We start from the raw sequence: 27,500 nt of genomic DNA, 5'->3' as shown, positions 1-27,500 counted from the left end.
AGGCGACCTTGGGAAACTCAAGGGCATGGAGGCGAAACTCTTCTTGAAGGAGGGGGTAGTTCCTCGGTTTTGTAAACCGCGTCCGGTGCCGTATGCCCTGCGGGACAAGGTCAAGGGTGAACTGGATAGGCTGGAGGCCTGTGGAGTGATCGAACGGGTGTCGTGCTCGGACTGGGCCACCCCGGTTGTCACGGTGCTAAAGCGGAATGGAGACGTCCGATTGTGCGGGGACTTCAAATCCACAGTTAACCCGGGGCTCAGCGTGGAGCAATATCCACTGCCGTCAATCGATGAAATATATGCGCGATTGGCGGGGAGTCGATACTTCACGAAGCTAGACCTGCGTGATGCATATTTTCACCTGCCGATGGATCCCGGGAGTAGCGAGCTTTTAACAATCAACACGTGTCAAGGACTCTATCGATATACCCGACTCTGTTTTGGGATTGCTTCGGCTCCAGCTTTGTGGCAGAAAGCCATGGATCAGGTTTGCATTGACCTGCCCGCTCAGACCTACCTGGACGATGTGCTCATTGCGGGGAAAACGGCGGACGAGCATCTGGCAAACATTGCCCGAGTGCTAACAAAGCTAGAAGCGTGCGGCCTGCGCTTAAACAGGGACAAGTGCGCGTTCTTCAAGCAGCGCTTAGAATACCTCGGGCACGTCATCACGCCGGAGGGGCTGTTGAAAGGTCCTCGGAAGGTGGAGGCGATTCAGCGCATGCCACCACCTCGCGACAAGACGCAGCTACGCGCGTTCATTGGCATGGCCCAGTATTACCAAAGGTTCGTGCGCGGGCTCAGCTCACAACTTGCGCCGTTGACGCGGTTGCTCAAGAAGGACGAGCGCTGGGTTTGGGGGCCTGCACACCAGGCGTCGTTCGACCGCGTCAAGCGGCTGCTCACAGAGGATACGGTCCTCGTGCACTACGAGCCTGCACGTCCGCTCCTATTAGCATGCGACAGCTCTGCATATGGCATCGGGGCAGTGCTCTCCCACAGGATGGACGATGGTTCCGAGCGGCCTGTTTGTTTTGCATCCCGGACCCTGTCCACAGCAGAGCGCGGATATGCCCAGATCGAACGGGAGGCTCTCAGCATCGTCTGGGGTGTGCGGAGGTTTCATCAATATCTGCTGGGACGGCATTTCATTTTACAGACGGATCACAAACCACTTCAATTCATCCTGAGACCCGAACGCGGAGTGCCGGTGGTAGCAGCCGCGCGAATACAGCGGTGGTGTCTGTTTCTGGGTGCTTACGATTATGATATTCAGTTCCGAATACCCTTTCCTGTATATGTGTACAAATGTGTGTATATATATATATATATATATATATATATATATATATATATATATATATATATATATATATATATATATATATATATATATATATATATATATATATAAACACATTTGTACACATATACATAAATATACATAAATATATACTTATACACATATACATATGTACACATGTATTTTCATATTCATATACATGTACATGTACATATACACATATATATATATATATATATATATATATATATATATATATATATATATATATATATATATACACATATACATCTATACACACATACATATATATTGTTACGGCTGTGGAAATTCGCAATACACCATTCAGGGTCCTCACGTGAGATATATCGATAAGTTCATGTGTAGTTAGCACACACCCTTTGTTTAGAGGGAGTATGTGTGATTCATTCAGGCTGCGACGCTTTAGTTCGCCGTTTTTCTTTATCTATCGTTATTTTGAGCCACCATTGCGACAAACCTCCACGCAAACAACAACCGCCACCAACTATGCCACAACGCCCACCATGCTCACACCACCCCCACAACAATCACCACCATCTTCGCCACTACGCCCGCTTATGAACGCCATCCTCCGCGGACCACGCTAAGACGGTTTCCGCACCACGGAAACCGTCCGAAAAGGATTGGCAGAACAAAACCACTTGTGAAGCCTGTGGGGTTTTTTTTCCCACCATTTTTCCCCACGCTTGGCGTGAAGAGGAGGGGTGGGCCAGCTCGCTCCCGATTGGTGGACGCGCGGTTTGACGCGGACAGGAGCAAGGAACGCCCCTTTTTGGGAGGCTCCCAGAAGGGGGGTGGGGCCCGAAACAGGGCAGAGCGAAGGGTGGAGCCCCGCTCCATAAAGGACGGACACGGGCGGGGCGTGCTCTCTTCTATTCTCTTCTCTTCTTCGCCCCCTTGGTGAATGCGTTCCTTCCTCGTGGATATCTCTTTGGTCCTCCCGTATGCTCTCTCCTCGTGACGGTTGATCCGCAAACCAACTCGCGTTCCCTTCCTCCTCGTTCGTTCCCGCGCTCGTGGCCCGGCGAAGCCTATTGGTGGGAGACGCGGACAGAGGGCGTCGCAGGCGGCCTGAGGTGGACCTGCGAGAGTGGACACGGAGAATGCCGGAGACGGTTCACCGGCCGCAACAAGGGAGGTTCTTCTTTTCTTTGGGCTTTTGTATGTGTGTTTGTTGCGCCAGTCCGACAAGTAAAACTGATTAAGTGCTTGTACATTGCTTTAGTCGGTCGTATTACTTTTGCTTCTATTTGCCTGTACATACGTGCATGATTGTTGTAAATATGTGTGTAGTGTAATAAATGTGCGTGTTGAACTGTATCCCGTCGTTGCGTCCTTTCCTTTGTTGAAAGTACGACCTTACCTCGTGGAATAATTAGTGGAGGGGTTTGAATACCCGGTGAATAATCACGTCCGTCGAGGTAAGCAATAACACCGCTCGGCTATCACTGAAGCATGGAACGGACCGCTTAAGCGGTTCGTGTCCTTGGCTGACCTGCGGCGAGGTACGATCGCCCGGTTAACTACCCGCGCAGGTACTTAGGTAGGTCAAGTTTGGCGAACAACCCTATCCTGCGCGGTTGGCCGATTGGCACGATTGTGGTGAGTTCGAAAGACCCACCCGTGACTCGCTCCCGGCGTTGTTCCGAGAGGGTCACGACTGAATTGTCCGTCCGGTGGGCGACGCGGTTGCGATTACAGTTACGCGGCCCATCGCACGCTGGGCGGACCAGAATTCATAACAATATATATATATATATATATATATATATATATATATATACACATACACACACACATATAAACACCACATGACCAAAAGTATGTGGACACCTGCTCGTCCAACATCTCATTCCAAAATCATGGGAATTGATATGGAGTTGGTTCCCTCTTTGCTAACAACCTTCACTCTTCTGGGAAGGCTTTCCACTAGATGTTGGAACATTGCTGTGGGGATTTGCTTCCGTTCAGCCACAAGAGCATTGGTGAGATCGGGCATTGATGTTGGGCAATTATATCTGGCTCATAGTCTGCATTCCAATTCATCCAAAAGGTGTTTTATGGAGTTGAGGTCAGGGCTCTGTGCAGGCCAGTCAAGTTCTTCCACACCGATCTTGCCAAACCATTTCTGTATGGACCTCGCTTTGTGCACGGGGGCATTGTCATGCTGAAACAGGAAAGGGTCTTCCCCAAACTGTTGCCACAAAGTTGGAAGTACAGAATCGTCTGGAATGTCATTGTATGCTGTCGCGTTAAGATTTCCCTTCACTGGAATTCAGGGGCCTAGCCCGAACCATGAAAAGCAGCTCCAGACCATTACTCCTCAACCAAACTTTACAGTTGTCACTCTGCATTCGGGCAGGTGGCGTTCTCCTGGCATCCGCCAAACCCAGATTCTTCCGTCAGACTGTTGGATGGTGAAGCGTGATTCATTCCTCCAGAGAATGAGTTTCCACTGCTCCAGAGTCCAATGGCAGTGAGCTTTACACCACTCCAGCCGACGCTTGGCATTGCGCATCGTGATCTTAGGCTTGTGTGCGGTTGCTTGGCCCATGGAAACCCATTTCATGAAGGTCTCAACAAACAGTACTTGTGCTGATGTTGCTTCCAGAGTCAGTTTGGAACTCGGCAGTGAGTGTTGCATCCGAGGACTGACATGATTTTTTTCCACGCTACGTACTTCAGCACTTGGCGCTCCCGTTCTGAGTGCTTGTGTGGCCTACCACTTCACGGCTGAGCTGTTGTTGCTCCTAGATGTTTCCACTTCACAATAACAGCACTTACAGTTGACCGGGGCAGCTAGAGCAGGGCAGAAATTTGACGAAATGACTTGTTGGAAAGGTGGCATCCTATGACTGTGCCACGTTGAAAGTCACTGAGCTCTTCAGTATGGCCCATTCCACTGCCAATGTTTGTCTATGGAGATTTCATGACGATGTGCTTGATTTTATACACCTCTCAGCAATGGGTGTGGCTGAAATAGCCGAATCCACTAATTAGAAGGGGTATCCACATAATTTTGTCGTGTGTGTGTGTGTGTGTGTGTGTGTGTGTGTGTGTGTGTGTGTGTGTGTGTGTGTGTGTGTGTGTGTGTGTGTGTGTGTGTGTGTGTGTGTGTGTGTGTGTGTGTGTGTGTGTGTGTGTGTGTGTGTGTGTGTGTGTGTATATGTGTGTCTTGTGCATGTTTCTTGTGTTTATTTGTTTGCTTTTTTTATTGCTAACTACCATATTTTAAGGGGCTGTTACACCTTGACGTTTTTAGCATATGGCAAGGTCTCAAAATGTATGTAAAACGTTGGCGTACGCTGAACTATTGAAGTTTTTTTTCAGTTTTGGGCGTATAATAACGTGTTGGACGTATGCATAACGTATTTGTAATGTACTCAGAATGTTTTAATCACATATAGATAACTTATACCAACGAATGCTGAGCGTGTTGTCAGCGTTAACAACCTTTGCCCTACGATAGTCTAACTTATGCATAGCGCGCGGCAGCGTATCGCCGACGATCACGTGGCGGAGGCTATTAATAGGCTGCGGCTCGACGATTCAAATCATAACCGCATGAGACATCGAAATGTGAAGCCGCTGTCACACCTTGACGTTTTAGCCAGCGTTTGACGAACCAAGCTGGCACACATCGAATACGTTATGGGTAAGTTTTGTATACGCGAGTACGTCGATAAATTTTCAGCATGTTGAAAATTTCTTGACATACTCGACATATGACACACGCTCCGCATACGCTGGCATAAGTTGTAGGCACGCTACGCGATCGTTGACACACGTCGACACACGTTACTTGTACGTTACTCATAAGTCGAAACATGTCAAGGTAATGGTTAGCATCAGTGTTCCAGACTCCCTCTTTTGTTTTTTTTTCTTCTGTATGACGGTGATGTTGACACTTTGATTTCTAGTGCGGTTATGATTTAAATTGTTGAGCGGCAGCCTATTAATTATATTATATTATTACCGCACTAGAAATCGAAGTATCAACATCACTGTCATACCGAAGAAAAAAAAACAAAACAGGGAGTCTGGAACACTGATGCTAACCATTACCTTGACGTGTTTCGACGTATGAGTAACGTACAAGTAACGTATGTCGACGTGTGTCAACAATCGCGTAACTTGCCTACAACACATTGCTCATAGGTTAGAAATAAGTTTCGGGTACGCTAAACATTACCTCGACATGTTTCGACTTATGAGTAACTTACAAGTGACGTGTGTCAACGATCGTGCAACGTGCCTACAACTTATGGCCAAGCGTATGCGGAACGTGTGAGTCATACGCTGGCATACGTCAAAAAATTTCAAGCATGGAAAATTTGTCTAACACCTCGGCAAACAGACATATGTCAGCGTACTACGAAAAAAAAAAGCCAGCATACTACGACGTATGCCAGCGTGCTCTTAACGTATACAAACTTACCCATAACGTATTCGACATGTGCCAGCGTTTTAGCTAAATTTTGCATACGTCAGGCATACGCTGGCTAAATCGTCAAGGTGTGACAGGGCCTTTAACAGCTGTCTTCTGATTAGTATCTAATTAAACAAATTGAATGTTATTGTTCTGATTTCATGGCAGAAACTCTATGTATCAGATACATTTGCTTCTTTCCCAAATGTAGATGAGAAAACAATTAATTGCAATTTAAGAGCCCCCTCACTTTCCTCTACCCTGCACAACAAAATTCCAAGAGGACCCTTTTTTATCACCAGCACATGCAAAAACAAAAATCTAGCACCTATTTAGAGGATAAAATTGTACTTGTGACATTGTTTCTTGTTGGTACAGTGTATGCACATGTCTATTTTGCTTTCCGCGAATATCATGTCGAGACTGATGAGTAAATCGCGCCTGATGCATTTGCAGATAAAGTTGTTCTGTATGCACCCCGTGAAGAACGTGATGATCGAGAACAGGCTCGTGGTTCATAAAGACAAGAATTTGCAAGAAGCTACCACCATGGCACACAAGGTTACTGCTTTCCAGCATCACCATTTTTCACTTGCATTGTATTTGTTTTGTGTGGATTCTGTTTTAAAAAAAAAATTCTTTTTTACACTGTATTACGACACACCAATTATATATCATTGATGCATTTGGTCTATTTGTGTCTCAATAATGCACTGGTGGTGCATTTTCCTTCCCACTTCATGCTGCCAAAATCGCTTATTGATATGGTCTGTCTCATCTGGGCAATTTGGTGGTTGAAGCAAAACTTCCCTGTAACACGCCACGTGCATTGGGGTTTGCATGTGGCGCAGTACAGTATTGTCTTGAAAGAGGATGGCATTGTTCAGAAAATCGGGATGCTTTTTTATTTTCTTTCGTGTTTTTTTTAATGTGCATCGCAGGTCTCAGATGATCAGGGCAAAGCATAGGGTACTTTCTACATTCACCATTACATCCTATGCAACTGCCTGGTTTAGCAAAAATTCAGTGCTTGTTATCTCCGCCACCGAAGGTGAAGGAGGTTATGTTTTCACCCCTTTCTATCTGTTTGTGTACAGGATATCTCTAAAAGTTGTCGACAGATCCGGATGAGATTTTGTGGACATGTTTGGCGTGTTACAAGGACGAACTGTTTCGATTTTGGTGAAGATCCGGATCTGACTACTAGAATTTTTAAGTGATTCTTCACCATTGAGAGATCGGGCCAAAAACAATATATGGCACGATGTCTCAAAAAGTTGTGGACGAATTCAGACGAAACCTGGTGGACACGGGTGTGTCACAAGGACGAATTGATTCAATTTTGGTGAAGATCCGGATCTGATAATTCTTTAAGTGATTCTTCACCATTGAAAGATCGGGTTAAACCGATATATATCACGATATCTCAAAATGTTGTGTACGGATTCAGACGAAACTTGCTGGATAGGTTTGATGTGTCGCATGGATGAATTGATTCAATTTTGGTGAAGATCCGAATCCAGATCTGGATACGAGTATTATTTAATTTTATAAGTGATTCTTCACCATTGCGAGATGGGGCCAAAAACGATACAGTACTATATAGCATAATATTTCAAAAATGTATTGGGCCCGATATGTTCTTGTGGATCAGTCATTAAGTGGTGGAGGTATGCGCTCAACCGAGTGCCCTTCTCGTTTAAAACTCGAGTTCAAAGAACACCTTATCTCAGTCTTGAGAAAACTGACATGGAAACGGTCTTTTCAACTCTTACTTTGCGTTTCCAAGCACGATCTATATTAGTTTTGTATGTTACTTTGAATAACATGCACGATGCACCAGGTGTTGCCATATTTGTCTGAACGCTGAATGTCACAGTTGTTCTGCCGTCAAGGCATGAGATGGCATAAATATTTTTCCAAGTACTGTACTGCTAAACGGAAAAGTGCCAAGAAGACTATTTGTGTTCTCATGTTCAACTATATTATTCAAATGAAATGAAATTTAATATATATTTTAAAGGCTGCAGAAACTCTTTCACACCACCTTATTTTACATGTTAAATTAGTTATTCATGTCTGCTGTTTGTATCCTTTATGATGTCCCTAAAAACGGTAAGTTTCCTGTTCGGAATGTTTTTCAATTTTGCTTTAATGCCTGGCAGGCAGAAGGAGTAAAAAATAGTCACACCCGTGCCTGAAGGAAGCAGTGGAAGTTTGGCATTTCCTTCTCGTGATGCTCGGCAGCTTGAGCTCCCCCTTGTGTCAATCCGGCGTCTGCACCACTTAAAAAATAACAAATTGATGAACCGGTGGACGTACCAAATATCGAAACGGCTACACCACTTAAAAAATTACCTCATCTCTCTGCGTATACGCCATCGGGATGAGATTTTTTACATTTTGCCAAATTGATAGCCATATACTGCTAATTTGCAAGTTTGTGTTCCGATTCATGTTCCACATATTCAAAAATATATAATTCAATCGAAATTAAGTTGTTTCCTGATCATAAACTGACCTTTGTAGACAGACAAAGTGAACTGATTGCTCATCCCCACTCTTCATTTCACTTGGTGCGCATGGGGTAATAACATGAAATATCTTCAAGCTCACTTTTGTTGGCCTTTGGCTTTTTCGTGGGCAGAGAGCATTTTCCACCCTTTCCCCTCTGCCGAATGAGACCTTAGTTTGGGCTCATTGTTGTGGCAACAGGTTTTTTCCTCGAGCAAAGATATGTTCAAAGAAAGTGTCACATTCCCTCTGAAAATGCTGACGATTCTGTTGACGTGGAGCGAGTCGCTTCGGTTTCTGCTTCTCCGTGAGGATGGATGGCAGTCCCTTTCCTATCACCTTGCTTTTCTTCAAGTCGTCGGTAATGTTGCAATTGTTCCTTGCATCATTGTGAATGGTAGGCCTGCCCTGACCCAGTAAATGGGTGAGTTTTATTTCCTCCCAGAAGAAATTATATCCTCCAGTTCACTAACAAAAGAGTTATAAATGCTACGAAGGATTGGAAATTTTTAATTGAGTTCTCGTGCATGTTTCTTCTTCATAACCATTAACTTAACAAGAGTTCTGATCCCTTCTTCACTGAACCTTTTTTTTTGTTTTTGTCATGGCCATGTCCTTGGTACCAGATGCAAATATTTTTGTTTCCTGAAACCAAATGAATCATGTGATGAACTCTATATTAACGAGACATGTCAGTAAATGAGCAACTACCCATTTATTTTGCAATTACCAAGAAGGTTAACTTTAAAAAGTTACAAGCGGGTTGAAAACTTTTGCAATGACTCTTGTATAGTATTGTTGCGAATTCGCGCCCGCTGGCGGACGGCCACGTCACTCGAATCGCGACCGCGTCGCCCACCGGATGGACAATTCAGTTGTGACCCTCTGGGAACTATTGCCCGGAGCCAGTCACGGGTGGGCCTTTCGACTTCACCACAATCGTGCCAATCGGCCACCCTCGTAGGATAGGGTTGTTCGCCAAACTCGACCTACCTAAGTACCCACGCGGATGGTAAACCGTGCGATCGTACCTCGCCGCAGGTCGACTCCGGACACGAGCCGCTTGGGCGGCTCGTTCCGTACTATCGGGATAACCGAGCGGTGTTATCGTCGACCTCGACGGTTCAGATTAATTACTGGGATCTTACACCCACTACGAACCCTTTACGTGAAGCAGGATGGAGAGTCAATGGAGAAAAGACGAAGCGAAACTTGAAAACAGTTCACACAATGCACATTTATTTCCCGGCACACGGAAAGCACACATATACAGCCAAACAGTCAAAACGCACATATAACAACTAAAACAAAAGCAACAACGACGCAAAGTTACTACTGACTACGCGCACACACGGCAACACTTATACAGTTCTACTTTACAGACGGCGCCAACACACATTTACTCAAAAGCAAAGGAAAGAAGCCACCCTCATAGACAAGGGGGCAGACGGGCCTGTAGGCCAATATGTGCGCGTGACCTGAAGGAGCGGCCAGGCCCGCGAGACCGGGGGGGGTTCTACCTGCGTCCTCGTGACGCGTTGGCGGACGAGCCGCAGATGTGGCCGCGTGGCTGTGCCCCGACTCTGTGCTCCTTGGCGGGTTTCGTTGGCACGACGTTTGGAGTGGGGTGGGAACGGGGCCCCCTTGTTGCACTATCTCAGCGCGGGGGAAAGGGGGAATTGTTGATGCCCTGGGGGAGGGAGAATGGCTGGCTGGCTTGGGTCCCGCGACGAGCGATCCCACACCGCGACCTCGTCGCCAACCGCTGCCCTTCTCGCCTCGGACCCGAGCTCCTTGGCCTCTTCCCACAACTCTTCTCAGCCGACTCCAGAACCCAACTCGATGACACTCCGATGACTTCGCCACCCGACTCGACTGACTCTCCACCTGACTCGACTGACCTCACCACCCGACTCGACTCTTCCTGCCACACCGATCACTTCGCCACCCGACGCGACTCACTCTCCACCCATGTCGACTGACTTCACCACCTGACTCGACTCTTCCTGCCACACCGATCACTTCGCCACCCGACGCGACTCACTCTCCACCCGTGTCGACTGACTTCACCACCCGACTCGACTCTTCCTGCCACACCGATCACTTCGCCACCCGACTCGACTCTTCCTGCCACACCGATCACTTCGCCACCGACTTGACTCTTCCTGCCACACCGATCACGTTGCCACCCGACTCGACTGACTCTCCACCCGACTCGACTCTCTGCCACACCGATGACTCGACTCACTCTGCACCCGACTCGACTCTGCTCTCCAACCAAAAACTACTCCGCCACGATTCGCCTTGCGCTCGCCGTTTTATAGGCCGGCAGGAGAAAACAATATGCAAATATCCGGATCAGGATGACCTCGGGGGCGGAGCCACGCTCGCCAATTGGACGGAGGAAAAGTGGGCGTGAACCTCCCCTGATCCTAGAATTTGCATATATCGATTTCACACAGACGCGCCTGGAGGCGGGGCCAAGCCGCTCCGCACTTGCTAATTGGACGGAGGGGAAGTGGGCATGTAGCGTTCTTGATCTGAATTCTCCCTCGGAAAGGCCGCTATTTGCGCTCGTGGCTCGGTGCGTATCGCTGAACGGGCCCAAGACAGCCCGACGCTCAGTGTTCACAGGTGGTGCGGGAATGGCCGTAGAAGGAGAGAGGTGAAGGTGGTGGAGGGTTTTCGGTGGTGGTTTGATGGTTATGGTGCCGTTTGGGAATGGCGGTAATGCGATGATGTGGGATTGAGTTGTGAAGGTAAAGGTCATGGCTGTTGGCGTTGTTGTTGTTGTCCGAGGGTTGGAGCGTGGTTGCAGTTGGTGACGATGGCTGGCGTGGTGGTTGTTGTGTGATGGCGGTTGAGACGTGGTTGGTTCAAAATAAAGATAGAACAGAAAAAGGGCTATCTCAAAGCGTCGCAGCCCGGATGAATCACATAAGTTCCCTCTATACAACGGGTTTGGGGCTAACTACACATGTACTTAGAGATATCTCACCTACGGGCCCTGAATGGTGGTTTGCGAATTTCCACAGCCGTAACAGTATGAAACCATAGATAAACTAGAATGGCACTCTGTGGAGCACATACCTACGCCAGCCTGAACACTTTACGTTTTGTATCCCACTGATATGCCAAATCTGGATCCGGTCCTCCAAAATCTAATCGATTTGTTCTTGTCACGTTCCCAACTGATATGCAAATCCTATTTGAATATCAAGTCTTGATGTTGGTATTGAGGACGTGAAATATGAGGATTTCAGACTTCATCTAGTGTGATGGTTTTATAAAAGTTTGTGCATTATGGTTAAATTTATAGAAAATGATTCGAAATGATGATAGTTTGAAAGTCAGGTTTTTCAAAATATGCCCTCGTAGTTTTGATTCAGTTTTTTTAAACGATGTATGTAAGTAGGCATTTAAAGATCATTAAACAAAAATATTGAGGGTCTTTGATTATTGTATGAACATTGAATAGAAACACACTTTCACATCATTGGTGTCTCAGAAGTATGGCAAGTTTTGTTATCAAATATGTCAGGTCTAAAAGGTTACTTGTTGGAATTAAATTGCCATAATGCTGCAAGGCGAGGAGGAGGTGTTGGAGCCAATATTGGATCAAAGAAAAAATAACCTTTAAAAAAAACCTCCAATTCCTTCTCAAGACTGTGCAGGGTAAGTATTCTATGAATACCATCAAGTTACCTCCACCACCAAAGTTGGGCGGAGGTTATGTTTTCACCTCGGTCTGTCTGTCTGTCTATGAACCAGATATCTCAAAAAGTTGTGGACGGATTCAGACAAAATTTGGTGCACAGGTTAGGTGTGCAACAAGGACCAAATTATTAGATTTTGGTGAAGATCTGGATACAGATCCTGATCCGAGAATTTTTTATATGTGATTCTTCACCATTGAGTGATGGAGCCAAAAATAATATAGAGCATAATATCTCAAAAAGTTGTGGATGGAGTCAGATGAAACTTGGTGAATGAGTTGGGTTGGTGATGAGAAGAAACTGATTATATTTTGGGGGTCCAGATCCAGATCCGGCATATCAGTGTGAAACAAAATATAAACTGTTTAGCCTGGCAGCAGGATGTGCCCAACCGAGTGCCATTCTAGTTTATTTTAATTTTGTTTTACTTGCAATTTAATACATTAAATATAATTGGAGGAAACATTTCTTTATTGGGTCGCCGAAATAGGTGACCCTTATTGTCAGTAATTCTGTCTGTTTGTTCGTTTGTCATCAGCATAATTGGTAGTAAACGTGGGCCGATTTTGACCAAACTCGGGTGGTAGGTACATCTTATGACCTGGTGCTTTGGAAATTGTGATGGTTGCTAGGAACGCTTTGGTTCCCTAGCAACAGCTGAAAAACCTTCAAAATCGGTACCGTTCATGCAAAATCAATTCCGAAAGCCATTATCCCACGTAGGGTTATGAAATTTGGCATGCATCATCTACAGGTGATGCTCTACCAAATATATTCTGGTTTTTGTGATATATGGGATAGTTTACTCGCAGCGCCCCCTACAAATGAGGTATGCCCGAAAATTGGCGAAAATTGAAGGCCCCCTAGCGACCAGGTGAGTGCATCGATACGAATGAAACTTTGCAGGTTCATGGTACTCAATAAGTACTCCAACTTTGCCTCAGGACATATTGACCGATTTTGCTTAGGTCAGGGGTCAAAGGTCAATTAGTGCAAAAATCGATAATATGCGAGAGCTGGAGGTGCCTTCGTGCCAAATGCTACTCCTCGAGTTATAGTCAGATGTTCATTAAAATTCACACCAATCATCTGGAATGCATTGTGCACAAACGATCGAGCCGGATCTTTTGGGTAGTCGATCTAGTCGAAAAAAAACATTTTTTTTTTCAAAAAATTGTTTTTTTGAGATTTGTTCTACCCTTATTAGCAGTATTTAAAATGGCGATTTCAGTTAATACAATGGCGATTTCGATGAAACTTGGTTGGTAGGTTCATGCCATGACCTAGTTGTGTGTAAATGAGAACCGTTGCTATGGACACCACCGTTGCCGAGCAACGAGACTGAAATTTTTGAAAAATCATAAAAAATTAATTTTTTCGAAAATCAAAAACCAGGCCACGAGCGACTGTGGGCTCTTCTCTTCTGACAGAGACGTGTACGAGACACATTCCGATCTCAAGTACATTCAGCCATATTGTCAAAAAATTCCAGCCGGTTCCTATGAAAACTGTCGGAGAAGATAGACTTTGAATGAACCCTGGTCGAAAACAATAAAAAAACGAAGTTCGTTATATCTCAGAGACTATGAGTCAGATATGCATGAAACTGGTATGGTAGGTTCATGGTATGTCCGAGTTATGTGTGAGAAAGAACCATTGCTTTGGACCCCTCCGTTGCCTAGCAACGGCCGAAAAACCTCTAAATGTGGGGGTATTTTAACGAAAAAAACAATCTGCAGCATTAACCCTTGAAGCTGGAATCATGAATTTTCTTGTGCTTAATCCTCAGGTCATTCCCCATCGAACGGGCCCATCGCATCAAGTTCTATTGGGTAGTCGACTACCCATGTCCGCCTACCGGCTTGTCGATTTATATTTTTGTTCACCCACAGCACCACCTCGAACTTTGGGGATTTCCGATATCAAACCGCATTTTTGGTACTTTTCATTCAAATTGATACCGAGTAGTTATCAGTCGATGGAACTTGATGAGATTTGGTATGCATAAGCTTAAGGTGATGCTCTATCCGCTATATGACATCCATTTTTTTCTATATCTTATAGTTTCCAAATGGTAACCCTCTCAACTTGGGTGTCTGAGGGCCATTGAGCATTCCCACTGAAAATTCAAAGTACACTAGCTCCAAGACGGTTGAACTGAATCGAATGAATCTTTACATGCTTATAGACCGTAATGAGTACTACAACTTTGGTCATTTGCATAATGACCTATCTTGAGTATATCAGGGGTCAAAGGTCAATAAGTGCATTTTTCAGGCAAAATTACCATCCAAGGCACCCTGTTTATTGGTTAGTTTGTTTATTTATTCATTTATTTCCTCTCCTACTTTAAATATACTTTCAGGTGTTGGACTTGGAAGAAGTGGTTCCACGTGAGCACTGTCGACTTGTCAAGTATGACGACTTCCATGACTCGTTGGAGCAGTCATATGAGGGTGAAGAGGACACGCCCATGGGCTATCTTCTCGGTGGAGTGAAGTCCTCCTACATCTTTGATCTGCTTCTTGAGACGCGTCATGCAGACCAACATTTTCGACCCTACAAGCCTGGAGGTGTGTTACTCCTAACTTACAACAATGATTTGTTGCACTTTTTAAAGCATAACCTTTTGTTGCAGCAGGGATATGTAATTGACTTGCACATCCTGCTAGGTGTAACTGTGAAAGTACATGTGGTTGACCTGAAGAATGAGACAGTCTCTCGTGGAATCAGTGTACGAGCTTACCTGAATCAAACCATTGGAGAATTCAAGCAGCTCATCTATCAGGTCTTTGTCTTTGCCTCTCAAGAAAACTGTAAACAATGTTAATGGTTTGGTCACATTGTCATAATCAGTCACTGAGTAATGATCTCTGAATTATTCTTTCACAGGTTCAACACTGTAGCATTTTATGGCTCATGTATAGTAGCAGTTGTTGTTACTGATATTGCTCTTCTAAAGGGATTGTTCATTAATCTGGGAATGTATTGTTACGGACTCGGGGTTCGAGGCTCGCCACGGGGGAAGCACTCTGATCCCTCCCGAATGCCCGATCCTGAGGCCGCCGAGCACAGATAATTCCGTGCACCAACGGGTTGCTAAGCAACCACGAACACTGATTGGCACTGCCATTTATGGCAGGGTGACACTACCTCGCGTGATACCTTACCTGTGGACGGCTGAACCAAGGGGGCGGGGGTGTCTCGTGCCCTCAGTGCACACCCAGATTACTGCCAACCACTACAGTGAGTGTGCGCTGGCTAACGAGCAAATTAGTGTAACAGAACTTCCTGCTTAAACTAATGTGTGTACCACGCTGGACCAATGAAGGAAAAGACAGAACGAGGTGGATACATTTTTAACGCAAACAATTTATTTATAAAGTGAGGGTGAGGAAAGCGAGGGTGTGAACAATAATGAAGATGTTATTACAGGCAATATGTACAGCAGGGGAAAGCAAGGATTTGTGAATGGGGCAAAAGAAATGCAGTTGCATTCAAAGAAGACGTGGGCAGAGCTAAACCGATATTTAAAAAATTATGCAAACAATACAGGCACCATCAGACACACACCTGAGGAAATAAGAGAGCAAAAAAGATGAGGGACAGTTAAGTTGTTCACAACCACTTTCAGTACCTGGCGTGGCCGACGGACCCACGCTTCCCAGTCGATTAGGAGGGGGGAGGAGGGAAGAAAACTTGTGGGGTCTATGGTGCATGAGTGGACGGTGCAAATGAGGTGTAAATGAGGTTTAAGTGTGATGCAGAAGAGGAAAAGTGAAGGAGGTGCATATCTATAATTGCTCTTTTAGCTTGTGCTTCCACAGCAGGCGAGACGAGATGGGAGAGACAGAGCGTGTGAGGAGATAAATTAACATGGCGTGAGAGAAGGTCTGTAAATGCCGATGCTAATGAAGATTGGCTGCGGAATGCAGTGGAAGCCGAGCGCCGATGATTTGGCGATGACCCAGAAATTCCTCGGTAATGACTCGGTGACTGCTTGCTCGGCTCTCGCTCGGTGACTGCTTGCTCGGCTCTCGTTTGGTGACTGCTCACTCGGTGACCAGCTCTCTCGGCAACCGATGCAGCTATTTTATAGAGCCTTTGTGAAGGAGGAGCCAAAAAGTGGATCAAAATGCCCTACAGGTGTATCCGAGTGCTTCTATTGGTGCACAGACTCCATCCTGACAAGTAGCTCCGCCCTGCCAGATTCCGGAGCCAAAAATGGACTCATTTACTCCCAAACTCAGCCACACAACAGAGTTCTGGGATTTACATGGGCGTGGGTTTTTGGGAGTGCTCTCCAGCCAGGAACGCGCCCTGGGCTCCAATAGAGGGTCGTTATTTAGCAGAGCGTCAGGGCTATGCAGATGGCATTGAACGGACCCCAGCACATGCTTGCGCTTCGAGCTATACACAAATATGTTCCAACTCATAATGTCCTCCATTCCCCGGCATCGCAAAGGACTGTGGTGAACGTCCGGGCAACTGACTGTGATTGCGAAGTTTCGTAGCGATTGTAGTCAGGTCGGGAAGCGCTTTGGCGTTTGTGATGAAGAAGTTGAAATTGTTGTGGTGAGGAGGCCTTCGTGGTGAAGAGGTCAAGCGTAGGTTATTGCGGGGATTTTTAGGCATAAATTTGGAATTTGGCCAGTGTATCGCACCCAATGGCATATTTTTTGTGAAAATCACATTGTAATTTTAACTTGCAACAAGAGGGTGCCTACAGACAGGACAACTGGCAGAATGTCCCCCCTAAAGGATGGCATTCTGCTACAATGTCCTTCCTGCAAAGTATCAGGATGGCAGTTAATAGTCTGCCAGCAATCACAGATTATGAGATGGCTATGGCGAGTAAGCTCTCTTTAAGCTACTGTATATGCAGCCTGGTTCTGTAGCAGCTGCCAAGCACAGCGACTGTTTTTGCTGGCATGTTCCATTACGTTTACACTGTGGTTAAAAGATGGCAATTGAATTTGCACATGACGAGATGTAAAAAAATTGGAAGTGGATTAATTTTGTGTTGTTTGCAAAGAGACTGGTTGTTGGTGTATATTTGGTTATATATATATATATATATATATATATATATATATATATATATATATATATATATATATATATATATATATATATATATATATTTATATATATATATTTATATATATATATATATATATATATATATATATATATATATATATATATATATATATATATATATATATATATATATATATATATATATATATATATATATATATATATATATATATATATATATATATATATATATATATATATATATATATATATATATATATATATATTTATATATATATATATTTATATTTATATATATATATATATATATATATATATATATATATATATATATATATATATATATATATATATATATATATATTGTTACGGCTGTGGAAATTCGCAGAGCACCATAAAGGATATCCCCAAGATCAGTTATATCGCTAAGTGTGTGTTCAGATAGATTTCCCCACCTTTGTTTAATGGGATTTATTCGTGTGGACAGGGCTGTGATCTTTGAGTTAGCCATTTTTCTTTGCTATCGTTATTTTGGACAAACGACACCACCAACCACCTTTTCCACAAGCGCCCAACCACACCACCCTCACGACCACCACACAACGCCAACCACGCCACCATTACAACAACCATGATCACCTCAACCACCAACCACACCACCAATCACCATCTCCACAACCACGCTACAACCCTCTCCGCATCAAAAACCGTCTCTGCCATGGAGAAAGAAGAAGGCGTTCCGATAACCCACAGGTTTTTCCTCTTGCTTTCCCGTGCTTCGGGCCGGGGGAGGGGCGAGTGGAGGGAGAATAAAGAAGAGCGACCAGAAATGACTGCTACGAAAAACCCCGACCCATGAGGAAAACGCCCCCCTTCTGGAAGTTTCCCGCAAGAGCTGGAAGGAGGGCGGGGCGGGAAGCCAAGGGGGATAAAAGCCCACGCTGGAAGAGTGAAGGGGGCTGTCGAGCTGTCTTGGTCTATGGGTTGGTTGTTGGTCGGGTCGGTGGAGGTCTCGGTCTGGGTGGAGCAGCGAGTCGGTGGAGGTCTCGGAAGTGTGAAGTTGTGGGCAGCCGCGTTCGAGCCTGGAGTCCCCGCAGTCGGTGAGGAGCTTGAGAGGGTCCACCGAGGGTCGCCCAACCAAGTCACCACGAGGGTGAAGGTAACCTGCGGCGGCCTCTTGGAGTTCCTTCGGTCAACCAAGCTCCTTGAACATAAAGGCCTATGGGTCCAGTCTCACTCCCTTGTCTGTGAGGGGGTCTTTTCTTTGCTTTTCTTTGTGTGAATGATGTGGGGCCATGTCCCGTCAAGTAGAAACTGTTAAGTGACTGTATACATTAATAATAGACGGTTGTAGTTCTTCTTGTCGTGCTTTTCTTTGCCTTGTATAAATGTATACGTGCATGCCTGCATACGTGCTATTATAAATAAATGTCCTTGTGTGAATGTTAACCCGTTCGTTGTGTCCTCTTTCCCCATTGAACCGCCGTATTGCTCTCGGAATAATAGCGGGCTTTTTAATAGCCGATAAAATAATTGGGTCCAGCGAGGTCTCGCGATAATAAACCGCTCGGTTATCCCAGAACGGAACGAACCGCTTAAGTGGTTCGTGTCCGAGCAGGCCTCACTGAGCTACGGTCTCTCGGTAGGCTGCCCGCGCGAATACTTAGGTATATCGAATAAGTCGGCGATTGACCCTGTCACGCGCGGGTAGCACATTGACTAGGCCGTGGTGTGCGCATTGGAGCACACCCGTGACTGGTTTTCAGCGTTGTTCCGGAAAGTCGCGACTGAATTGTCCGTCCGGTAGGCGAGACGGCCGCCATTGGCTAAAGCGGCTGTTTGCATGCTGGGCGGGCGCAGATTCGTAACACTGGTGTCGAGGAGTGAGATTCAAATCCATTCCCCTCCAAACGAAATTAACGGGAATCGGACCAAGGGTGTGTGGAGCGACCCTCTGTTCCCATCAAAATACGAGCTTTTAAAAATTATTCCGAGAAGCAAAATGGCGGTTCAAGGCGAACGGGAGCAGGGGGTAATGGATTTAGAGATGATAGAATCCATGTACCAGGACGAAATCCCCGTGCAGAACATTATGATGCAGGTTGAGCTTACCCCGCAAATGGGCGCAGAGCTCGAGGTGGGCGCAGTGGCTGGGGTGGCGGACGAACGCCCCCCACGTGCGAATCCGCCCACGGATCGAATGATGGAAATGTTTGAGGCGTTGATGAGCAAAATGGATGGGAATGCACACAAAGCGAGCAACGAAATGAAAGAAATGAAAAACGAAATAAATACAAATGCGTGCAAAATGGAAAAGAAATGGATGAGAATGTGCAAACGCTGAGGGGTGAAATGCAGCGCGTGGGGCGATGCCTGCAGGCGGGCATAATGGTGGCGCCATGTGGCAGTACGACCAAACCAATGGGGGGGGGGAGTGTGGACTGTCGGCCCCACGGTGGAGGACAAATTAATACGGGAGACATGTTGGACGAGACTCGTAACGGCAGAGAGAGTGACGGTGACAGAGAGGGAAAAATTAAATGGGGTGACAGAGACGTGTACGAGACACGTCGAGATGAGGGAGATAATGAACGAAGTAAAAGAAATAACAGCACACGGGAGGTAGAAACGGTAGAGGAGAGACTACACGATAAAGACGGGGTGAAAGAGGAGCACACACACATGAAGGTAGTGGAGGACGATGAAGGGGAGCTCGGGGAATGTTTTGTGACCTGGTGCAAGCAACCGGATAGCCTCCTTATGGAACGAGGGGAGGGAATATTCCCCCTTGAAGCGGATCTCGACCAGGTGGGTCCGGTCGAGCTTTGCGAGGTAGAGGGGGCAAGTGCTGTTGACGGGTGCACGTGGACCTTGGGGGGTGTGAAGGCCCGGAACCCCTTGTGGCACAAATCCCCGGTGTGATTGTGTCAAAATGTGTTTACAGGTGTGGCGAAATGTGTGCTGCAACGCACGCATAGCGTGGGGGAAGGTTGTGTGTGAAAGAGAACGCGTGTGTGAGTAAAAGGGTGTGCGAGGTTGCGAGTGAGCCGAAGTGCATGCCTCCCAGCACACCGTGTGTGCATGAAACACCGTGTGTGGAAGAGACCGCGTGTGCGAGTGAAATGGTGAGCGAAAGTGAAAAGGTATGTGTGAATGCAACCACGTGTGCGAGTGAAAGGGCATGCATGAGTGAACTGCTGTTTGTGAGAGACACTGTGTGTGTGAGGTCGCTGTATGTGAGGGAGATGGTGGTCGGCATGCGGGAACACGCAACCGCATGTCCGATTGTCATGGTGAGGTGTGTGAGCGTCGTGGCACGGGGAAGTTTGTGCGCGAGAGTGCGACGACGACGGTGCCTGACGGTGGACAAAGGCCGAGTAGCGGCCGTAGCTGGTTTGGGGACCGTGCTGGGTTTGCACGGCAGCTCGCGTGGGGTCCGTGCTGTGCTACGCACGAGGCCGCCGCGTGCGCGGCTACACGAGTGAAACCCGGTCCGTAAACACACGCGGTGGATGTTAGCCAATCCCGCGGACGTACAGAAGGTAGGCTGGATGTGAATTTGGACCGGATGGGTTCTCCACGCGAGCGTGTTTGTGAAGCTCCAACGAGCAGAGCACATGTGTTCGCGTGGGGAACCCCTCGAAATGCGAGATTTGCTTTTAATGCGCAGGGTGACGTCGTGGCTGCACGCAAGGTTGGAATCCAGCAGAAGAAGAATCCCTGCCGGATGGTGCCGTCCGAGGAGGGACGAGGTGCGCGAACAGCTGCCATGACGTCACAGGGAAAAAGCGCAGGTTGCGAGTTGCCGCAAAAAAAAAGCAAGCCTCGCTTCGGGTGAACAGGATTCCCAGGCAAGGGGTGGAAGACCCCCTTGGCCCAGGCACAGGATCCCACTAGTTAGCGGGAAGGGTTAGTTTAGTTAGATCGGCTCCATGGGGCAGGGACAAGTCCTCATGGGGCCCGTGGAATGGATTAGTTAGAGGGATTTTAGTTCAGCTTTAGGATGGGAAATGATATTTGGAGACGGTGACTGACTTTGGATGTGTAGTGGGGATGTAGCATATTATATCTACGTAGTGTTAAATGGAATGTGCTACTAGATTCAGGAACGACGGGGGAGCATGAGGTAGTTGAGGGTTTTAGATAGAAGAATGGCAGTGATCAGCGATGGAGTGAAATGAAATGGAAAATGTACTTGGTGAGTGAGTGAGGCCAGCGAGCCTGTGTATATGGAGTGAATGTGGTATGCATGGTGCGATGAATGATTGGGGGGAGGAGTGATTCCCACCCAAGGGACCCCAGGGTCAGTATAATGTGAGTTAGGGGGTTAGTTAAATTTACAGAATGGAGGTCGTTTTGTTGTTGGTGGGAGTGTAGGCTCGAAACCCATTTGGAGGGGTGCAGAAGCCCTGTTGATGGGCTGGGAGCATGGCTACGAACGGTGGGTACCCCGGGCACCGGGCTTGTCAGCCGCGGGAGGTCAAGGGTCCAGTGGGGGCCGGGATAGCGTAGTAGGAACGGGTGGGCCCGCATTATGCGGGGCCCGGGGCGCCATTGAGCGCGTGGGCAGTGCATTGAGCACGGGTACCCAGGGAAGGGGCCTGGGGCGCTAGCCTGCCACGTGAGCTTTTCAATGGAGTAGCCAGGGAGGGCACTCCCCAGTGTTTAGGGAGCTGGTAGGCTCAGAGGCAGTTGCAGGGCCTGGGGGTGCCATAGTTGGAGAATCGGCAGAGGGTAGTTCCTGCCAAGGGAGCCACGCGTCCCAGCCATGAGACCGTGAAAGGGCACGAATGGAAAATTTGAGGGCGAGGCCCAAAATTGTGAGGACACCAACACAGGCGACGGGAATCTTGGTTGATAGAACCAATGGATTAAGCGAGAGGTGCTTTTGGAAAGCCCCGGGGTAGTTTCAGGTTAATAAATGTTAGGGTAGTTTGATGTACCCCTCCGCACCATCCATCCCTTCGCTCTCATTGTGGGCCGCTGGACTCACCGTGGTAAGGAGATCGCTGAGATATGAGAAGGCTATTCTGAGGCTTAATTGGGCCTCGACACAGGACACTAGCTCTCCCTTATTCCCCTCCAGGAAGGGAACGTATGGGTTGGGAGTAGGCTAGGACAGGATTGGTTAGCCGGACAGAGACGATAAAGGGGGTTAGGGAGACGAATTTATAGGTGAAATAAAAATAAAATAAAACAAAAAAAATAAGTTGGGGCTAAATTGGGTGGATTTTTTGCAAATTTAGGGGGTGGGTATGGACAGAGCCAGGCAAAGGCGAAAGGTTGGGGGGGGGAAGACAGTAGGGTAGGTCCGAGCCCGCCTTCCGAGTGGCCAGCACCACCGCACTCCCTCCACGAACCTCCAGAACAAGGCCTGTGCCAGCCAGCTTCACCTGCCGGCCTGTTTTACTACAAGGCCTGTGCCGGTCAGCTTCACCTGCCAGCCTGTTTTTGCTACAACGGCCTGTGCCGGCCTTGCCATCCCTTGTCTGCCTGCCTTCGCCTTGACCACTTGCCTGCTAGCCCTTTGTTGAATTTGCCCCATTTCTTCGCCACCATGTGCGCCAGGATCATCGCGCAAGCTGCAGGGACTGCCCTGTAGGCAGCCGCATTACGGGACTGCATTGAGCAGCCCTTGCACCGTGTGTTCCATCCATCCATCCATCCATCCATCCATCCATCTGCTCATTTGCTTGTGGTTGCTTGCGTCAGTACCTTCCAGTGTTCTGCAGGGACTGCCTTGCAGGCAGCCGCACATGGGGACTGCATTGGTGCAGCCCGTGCACCGTTTGTGTTCACTACGCTCATTTCAAGGGGGAGGCCTGGGACTGCATTGGTGCATCCGGCCATATTCCCTGTCACCTGCATTTGTTTCATGAGCCAGAGACTGCGTGTGAGCAGCCTGGCTCCCTGATTGAAGAATGGCCTGTGGGATGGCGCATAGCCGCCGGGTTGGGGTGAATTGTCTTCAGCAGCTGAAGACATAAAAAGGTTTTGTGACAGACAACGGGGCCTTTTGAACAGGCCCCGAAGACATCCGACCTTCAGCTGCGGGGGCGCTCACCCTCAAAACTATCACTGACATTGCTATGTGCCCTTTTTCCCACAGAGCCCATCAGTCCTGGGCCATGGTTTAGTGTAAAATAAGTTAAGGTTAAGGTAAATTGTACATGGTTTTGCTTCCCCCTGCATGTGTGTCTTCATGCCGGCAATTTATTTAAGTCATCTGTATGAGTGAGTTTGTTTAGTTAGTTACTCAGCCCGTAGGTTATTTATTTTTGGGACACGAATACACTAAATGTCGCACTCAGGGATCCGAAGATAAAATGTACTAGGGGAAACCTACACATGATGGCACACGAAAATTCGACGACTCGGGACAGTCTGTAAAAAGGGGTGGGGGTAGTGTTACGGCTGTGGAAATTCGCAGAGCACCATATAGGTCCTTAGATCAGTTTTGTCGATAAGTCTGTGATCAGATAGATTTCCCCACCCACGTTGAGTGGGAAATTATTTGTGTGATCAGGGCTGTGATCTTTGAGATAGTGTTTTTCTTTTACTATCGTTATTTTGGACCAACCGCTTCACAACCACCACCTCCACCACCAACATCCCTCTCATCAGTCGCTTCACAACAACCACCGCCACCACCAACACCTTCTCCACCACCGCCTTCACACAACCACCTTAACCACAAGCGCCCAACCACACCACCCTCACGACCACCACAAAACGCCAGCCACGTGACCATTACAATGACCACCGTAACCACCACCACATTGCCACCTCAGCAGGGTTGCGAGAAGTCTGGCATTCGTCGTGAGAGGATGGACGACGGCCTCACCCCTCCCCCCCCCAACGAAAAACACGTGCGGAAGAGACGCGGGGAGGAAGAAAAAGAATGCCAGTTTTCGCACCAAAAGAGCGAAGCCGAACTCTCCTGGAATTTTCCCTTGCACGCCGAGAAAGGTGGCCGTGGTTATAAAAGAGCGCGCTGAACGTGCGGTCAAGGTCTGCAGGTCGTGGTCACTCGCTCTCGGTCTGCAGGTCGTGGTCGCTCGCTCTCTGTCTGCAGGTCATGGTCGCTCTCTCCTTGGTCTCCCTCTCTGTCGGTCGGTCGGTCGCTCTCTCTACCTGGGTCTCTCTCACTCGCGGTCACTCGCTGAGTCGTCGGCTGCAGGAGGTTGTGGAGGCGTGTGGAAAGGAGGAGAGAGCGGAGCGCAGTGGAGCCAAGGCGCGTGGCCTGCCGAGCCGTGCCTTACCGTGGGTCCTGGAGACAGGACGTCGCGTGTCACCCCAGCGAGGTGAAGGTAGCCAACCCGGTCTCACAGAGCCTCTGCGGTCTACATGGCTCCATGTCAATAAAGACCCCAAGGGGTCCAGTCTGCCCCTCGTCTGTCCTGGGGTTTTTCTTTGCTTTTGAATGAACGTTGTGGTGCCATGTCTTCAAGTAGAACTGTTAAGTGTGTACATAATAAATAGACGGTCGTAGCTCTTTGTCTTGCTCGTGTTTTGTCCCTTACCCTTGTTTGTTTTAAATAACTGCATAACTGCATGCGTGTTTTGCATTGATTGATACATGACTGCATATGTGTTGTGTGTGAAATAAATGTGCTTGTTTAAATGTTAACCCGTTCGTTGCGTCCTCTTTCCCGAATTGAACTGCCATATTGCCCTCGGAATATAGTTGGTTTTTAAATAGCCGGTAAAGTGATCGGGTCCAGCGGGGCTCGTGATAACACCCCGCTCGGTTATCCCAAACAGAGCGAGCTGCATTAAGCGGCTCGTGTCCCAGCGGCCCCGTTGAGGTACAGTCTCTCGGTAGTCTTCCCGCGCGAATAATTAGGTATATTGACAATTCGGCGATTGACCCTGTCGCGCGCGGATGGAATATTGACTAGTCTGTGGTGTGCTTAAAAACATACCCGTGGCTGGTTTCCGGCGTTGATCCGGAAAGCCGTGACTGGATTGTCCGTCCGGTGGGCGAGACGGCCGCCATTGGCTAAACGAGGTCGTTCGCACGCCGGCGGGCGAGAATCTGTAAGAATATATTCAATTGTGGGTTTTTTCTTTTTTTTTTTTGTTATTTTAAAATGGAATGACTTTGAATTACTGTTTGTGGAATGTGGGAATCGCACATCTCCCAGTCATGCGGAGAGGAAAGCAGGAGTTTAAGTTGCCAAGCCAGCCGTTCATTATCAACGGTTTTGAATGGAGTGCTTGCTTGAGTGCTTAAGCCACTTGGCGATAGTGATTCAAGAAACTTGATAACTGAACACCCCCACACTTGCTGACTCTGAGCTGCTTCAGCTCGTCCAAGAGCTATGGTACTTTTAATCATGTGTTTGAGGCCAAAAGGTTTGAGGATGATTTCTGAATCAGAATTTTTGCTGATTACAAAAACCAATTTATTGATTGCCGCAGCTGCTGTTGTTTTTTCTATTATTATTTATTTATTTTTGTGAAAAACTCCATTTTGTGCTTTTCTCTTTTGGTTTCCACCAAAAAAATGTCAAAAACTCGTTTTAATTCAGATATACATGGTGAGGTATCAGCTCAATTTTGTGAACTTTGAGGATACTCACCCAAGGTTGCGTGAAGTGATTCTTTTTGGAGGATTGTCTGTCAGACGCAGCAGTAAGACATTCACGAGAACACCAGTTGGTCTAACCCTAGAGCAGACCATCAATGCTGATGCTGCCTCTCGCATAATAGGCATAGCCGTGTTCGCCCAGAACACCAATGCGAGAAGAAAGTGGAAGATCACCCATTCTATGAGTGCCATTCTTGGATACCTATTTGAATTGGCTGGATTGTGCAAGCTTGAAGACTCAACACTGGAGCTAACCCATCACCCCATTGTGCCTGACTACAGCGATTTTGAGAAGATCACCAGTGGCATAAAGGAGACACTCAATCCTTTTGATGAGAAAACTCAAAATGAAAATGTATGCTGCTTGCCCACAGGGAAGGTGACATCAGATGAGGTAAGGATTGAGCCCCTATGCTGTGTTAAAACCAGAAAGAAATATGTCCAAGAGGTCACAAAGGAATGTTTTGCAGATCTGACAAGATTTGAGAAACCCATCCCCTGTCGGAAGGTAAAGGATTTCTCGTCAGGTGTGATTAAATTCAAGCTCACTGTGAAGGACAAGAAAATCAGCTGCAGGGGACATGAGACCTCTTCAGATGGCTACTGTGCATTGCGAAGACCAGCAATTTGCATCTTGAATTGGTTTTCAATTGTCCTCTTACGCCCATGCTCTTGACTCTATCACATGTGGATGGGTCGATTAACAAAACTGGCAAGTCAAAACTGATGCGTAAATTGGAGGAAAGGGTGAAAAGTGCAAACTGCGAAGTAGAGATGCATGTGCAGTTGATGCAACGTTTCTCATACGTACCCTTGTGAACTTACCTGCAACATTTGGAGGAATTGCAAACGTTGGACTTCGCAAAGAGAGTGGACTTTGTACACTTAAGAGTTTGCAGAGTTAAGCTTCAATGTGTTTAATGGCTCGTTCAGTCGCTGTTGCCATACAGCCTTGTGTGACGTGGTGCTTGGGGTTGTTTTGAGTGGCTCTGTGGAGTTTCTGTTAAACACACAATGTCTGGATCTGCAGTGGAACCTCGAAGGAGAGATTGGTCACATTTAGAACAAAGACCTCAGATATCAGTGGTCCAGACTGTTGGGGATGGGTAAGGAATACGAGCTGAGAGCACATGTGAATGTGGGATGGTGTTGGCGGGATGCGTAATTGGGGGATGGGTGGGGGAGGAGGTGTGGTGCTGACAAAGTAAGGTTATTGGCCATGACCTCACACTTGCTGCAAACCGAGTTTCTTTTATGGAGTCCAAAGTTTCGCAAAACAAAAGATTGACATCGCCAAAGATGATCAAGGATAGATCGATTAAAATCATGAAAAATGTCGCCCTGTATGAACATGACGAGATGTGGGATTTTCAAGCGAGCCACATAGGAAACCGAACAATAGATAAGGAGAAGAAGCTATGTGGGAGGGAGATGAAACTTTTGATGATGTCATAACAAGAGTTTTGAGTTGTAAGTCTTTGTGCAAAAAGGAGTAAGCAGAAAGTTTTGATTATTATCAGGGAGAAGAATGAAAAATGAGTGGAGGGAGGGATTGGTGGAGAAGAATGAGAAGAATAGGGCACTTTTGCTTTGCCTGTTTTCCCCCATTTATTTCAGCATTTTATTGTTGCATATATAGATGCAAGTGACAAGTCCGTATTGGGGAATGCCATCGTTTGAACAAACCCCCTGATCGTGAAACGTTTGCTGCTATTGTTTCCTGTAGGTGACTGGTCTACCGGTTGAAACGATGCGTGTGGTGTTGGAGCGTTACTACAATGAGCTGCGTTTGCTCTCTTCACCTCTTAAGACGTTGAAAGCAGAGGATTTTCTCCGCAG

At 47.0% G+C, this 27,500-nt stretch overlaps 1 protein-coding gene across 5 annotated transcripts in view; it reads left to right on the top strand.

The window, feature by feature from the left end:
• The window catches only part of USP47 (ubiquitin specific peptidase 47), a 148,706-nt gene that overhangs the window by 99,815 nt on the left and 21,391 nt on the right, over positions 1-27,500 (top strand). For all 5 annotated transcript variants that reach the window (XM_085882495.1, XM_085882493.1, XM_085882492.1 and 2 more), the window contains 4 exons: positions 6,231-6,335; positions 14,370-14,577; positions 14,677-14,792; positions 27,388-27,500. The exon at positions 27,388-27,500 is cut by the window's right edge and continues 7 nt beyond it. In XM_085882495.1, coding sequence (XP_085738621.1) covers positions 6,231-6,335; positions 14,370-14,577; positions 14,677-14,792; positions 27,388-27,500 — 542 coding nt within the window. The remainder of the gene's footprint in view (positions 1-6,230; positions 6,336-14,369; positions 14,578-14,676; positions 14,793-27,387) is intronic.

The sequence above is a fragment of the Eptatretus burgeri genome, chromosome 5 (genome assembly GCF_056783735.1).
Source record: "Eptatretus burgeri isolate ZD-2024b chromosome 5, Ebu_testis_v1, whole genome shotgun sequence".
NCBI classification, from domain to species: domain Eukaryota; kingdom Metazoa; phylum Chordata; class Myxini; order Myxiniformes; family Myxinidae; genus Eptatretus; species Eptatretus burgeri.
The sequence above is the reverse complement of the archived record's forward strand: the minus strand, read 5'-3'. Positions and strand labels throughout refer to the sequence as shown.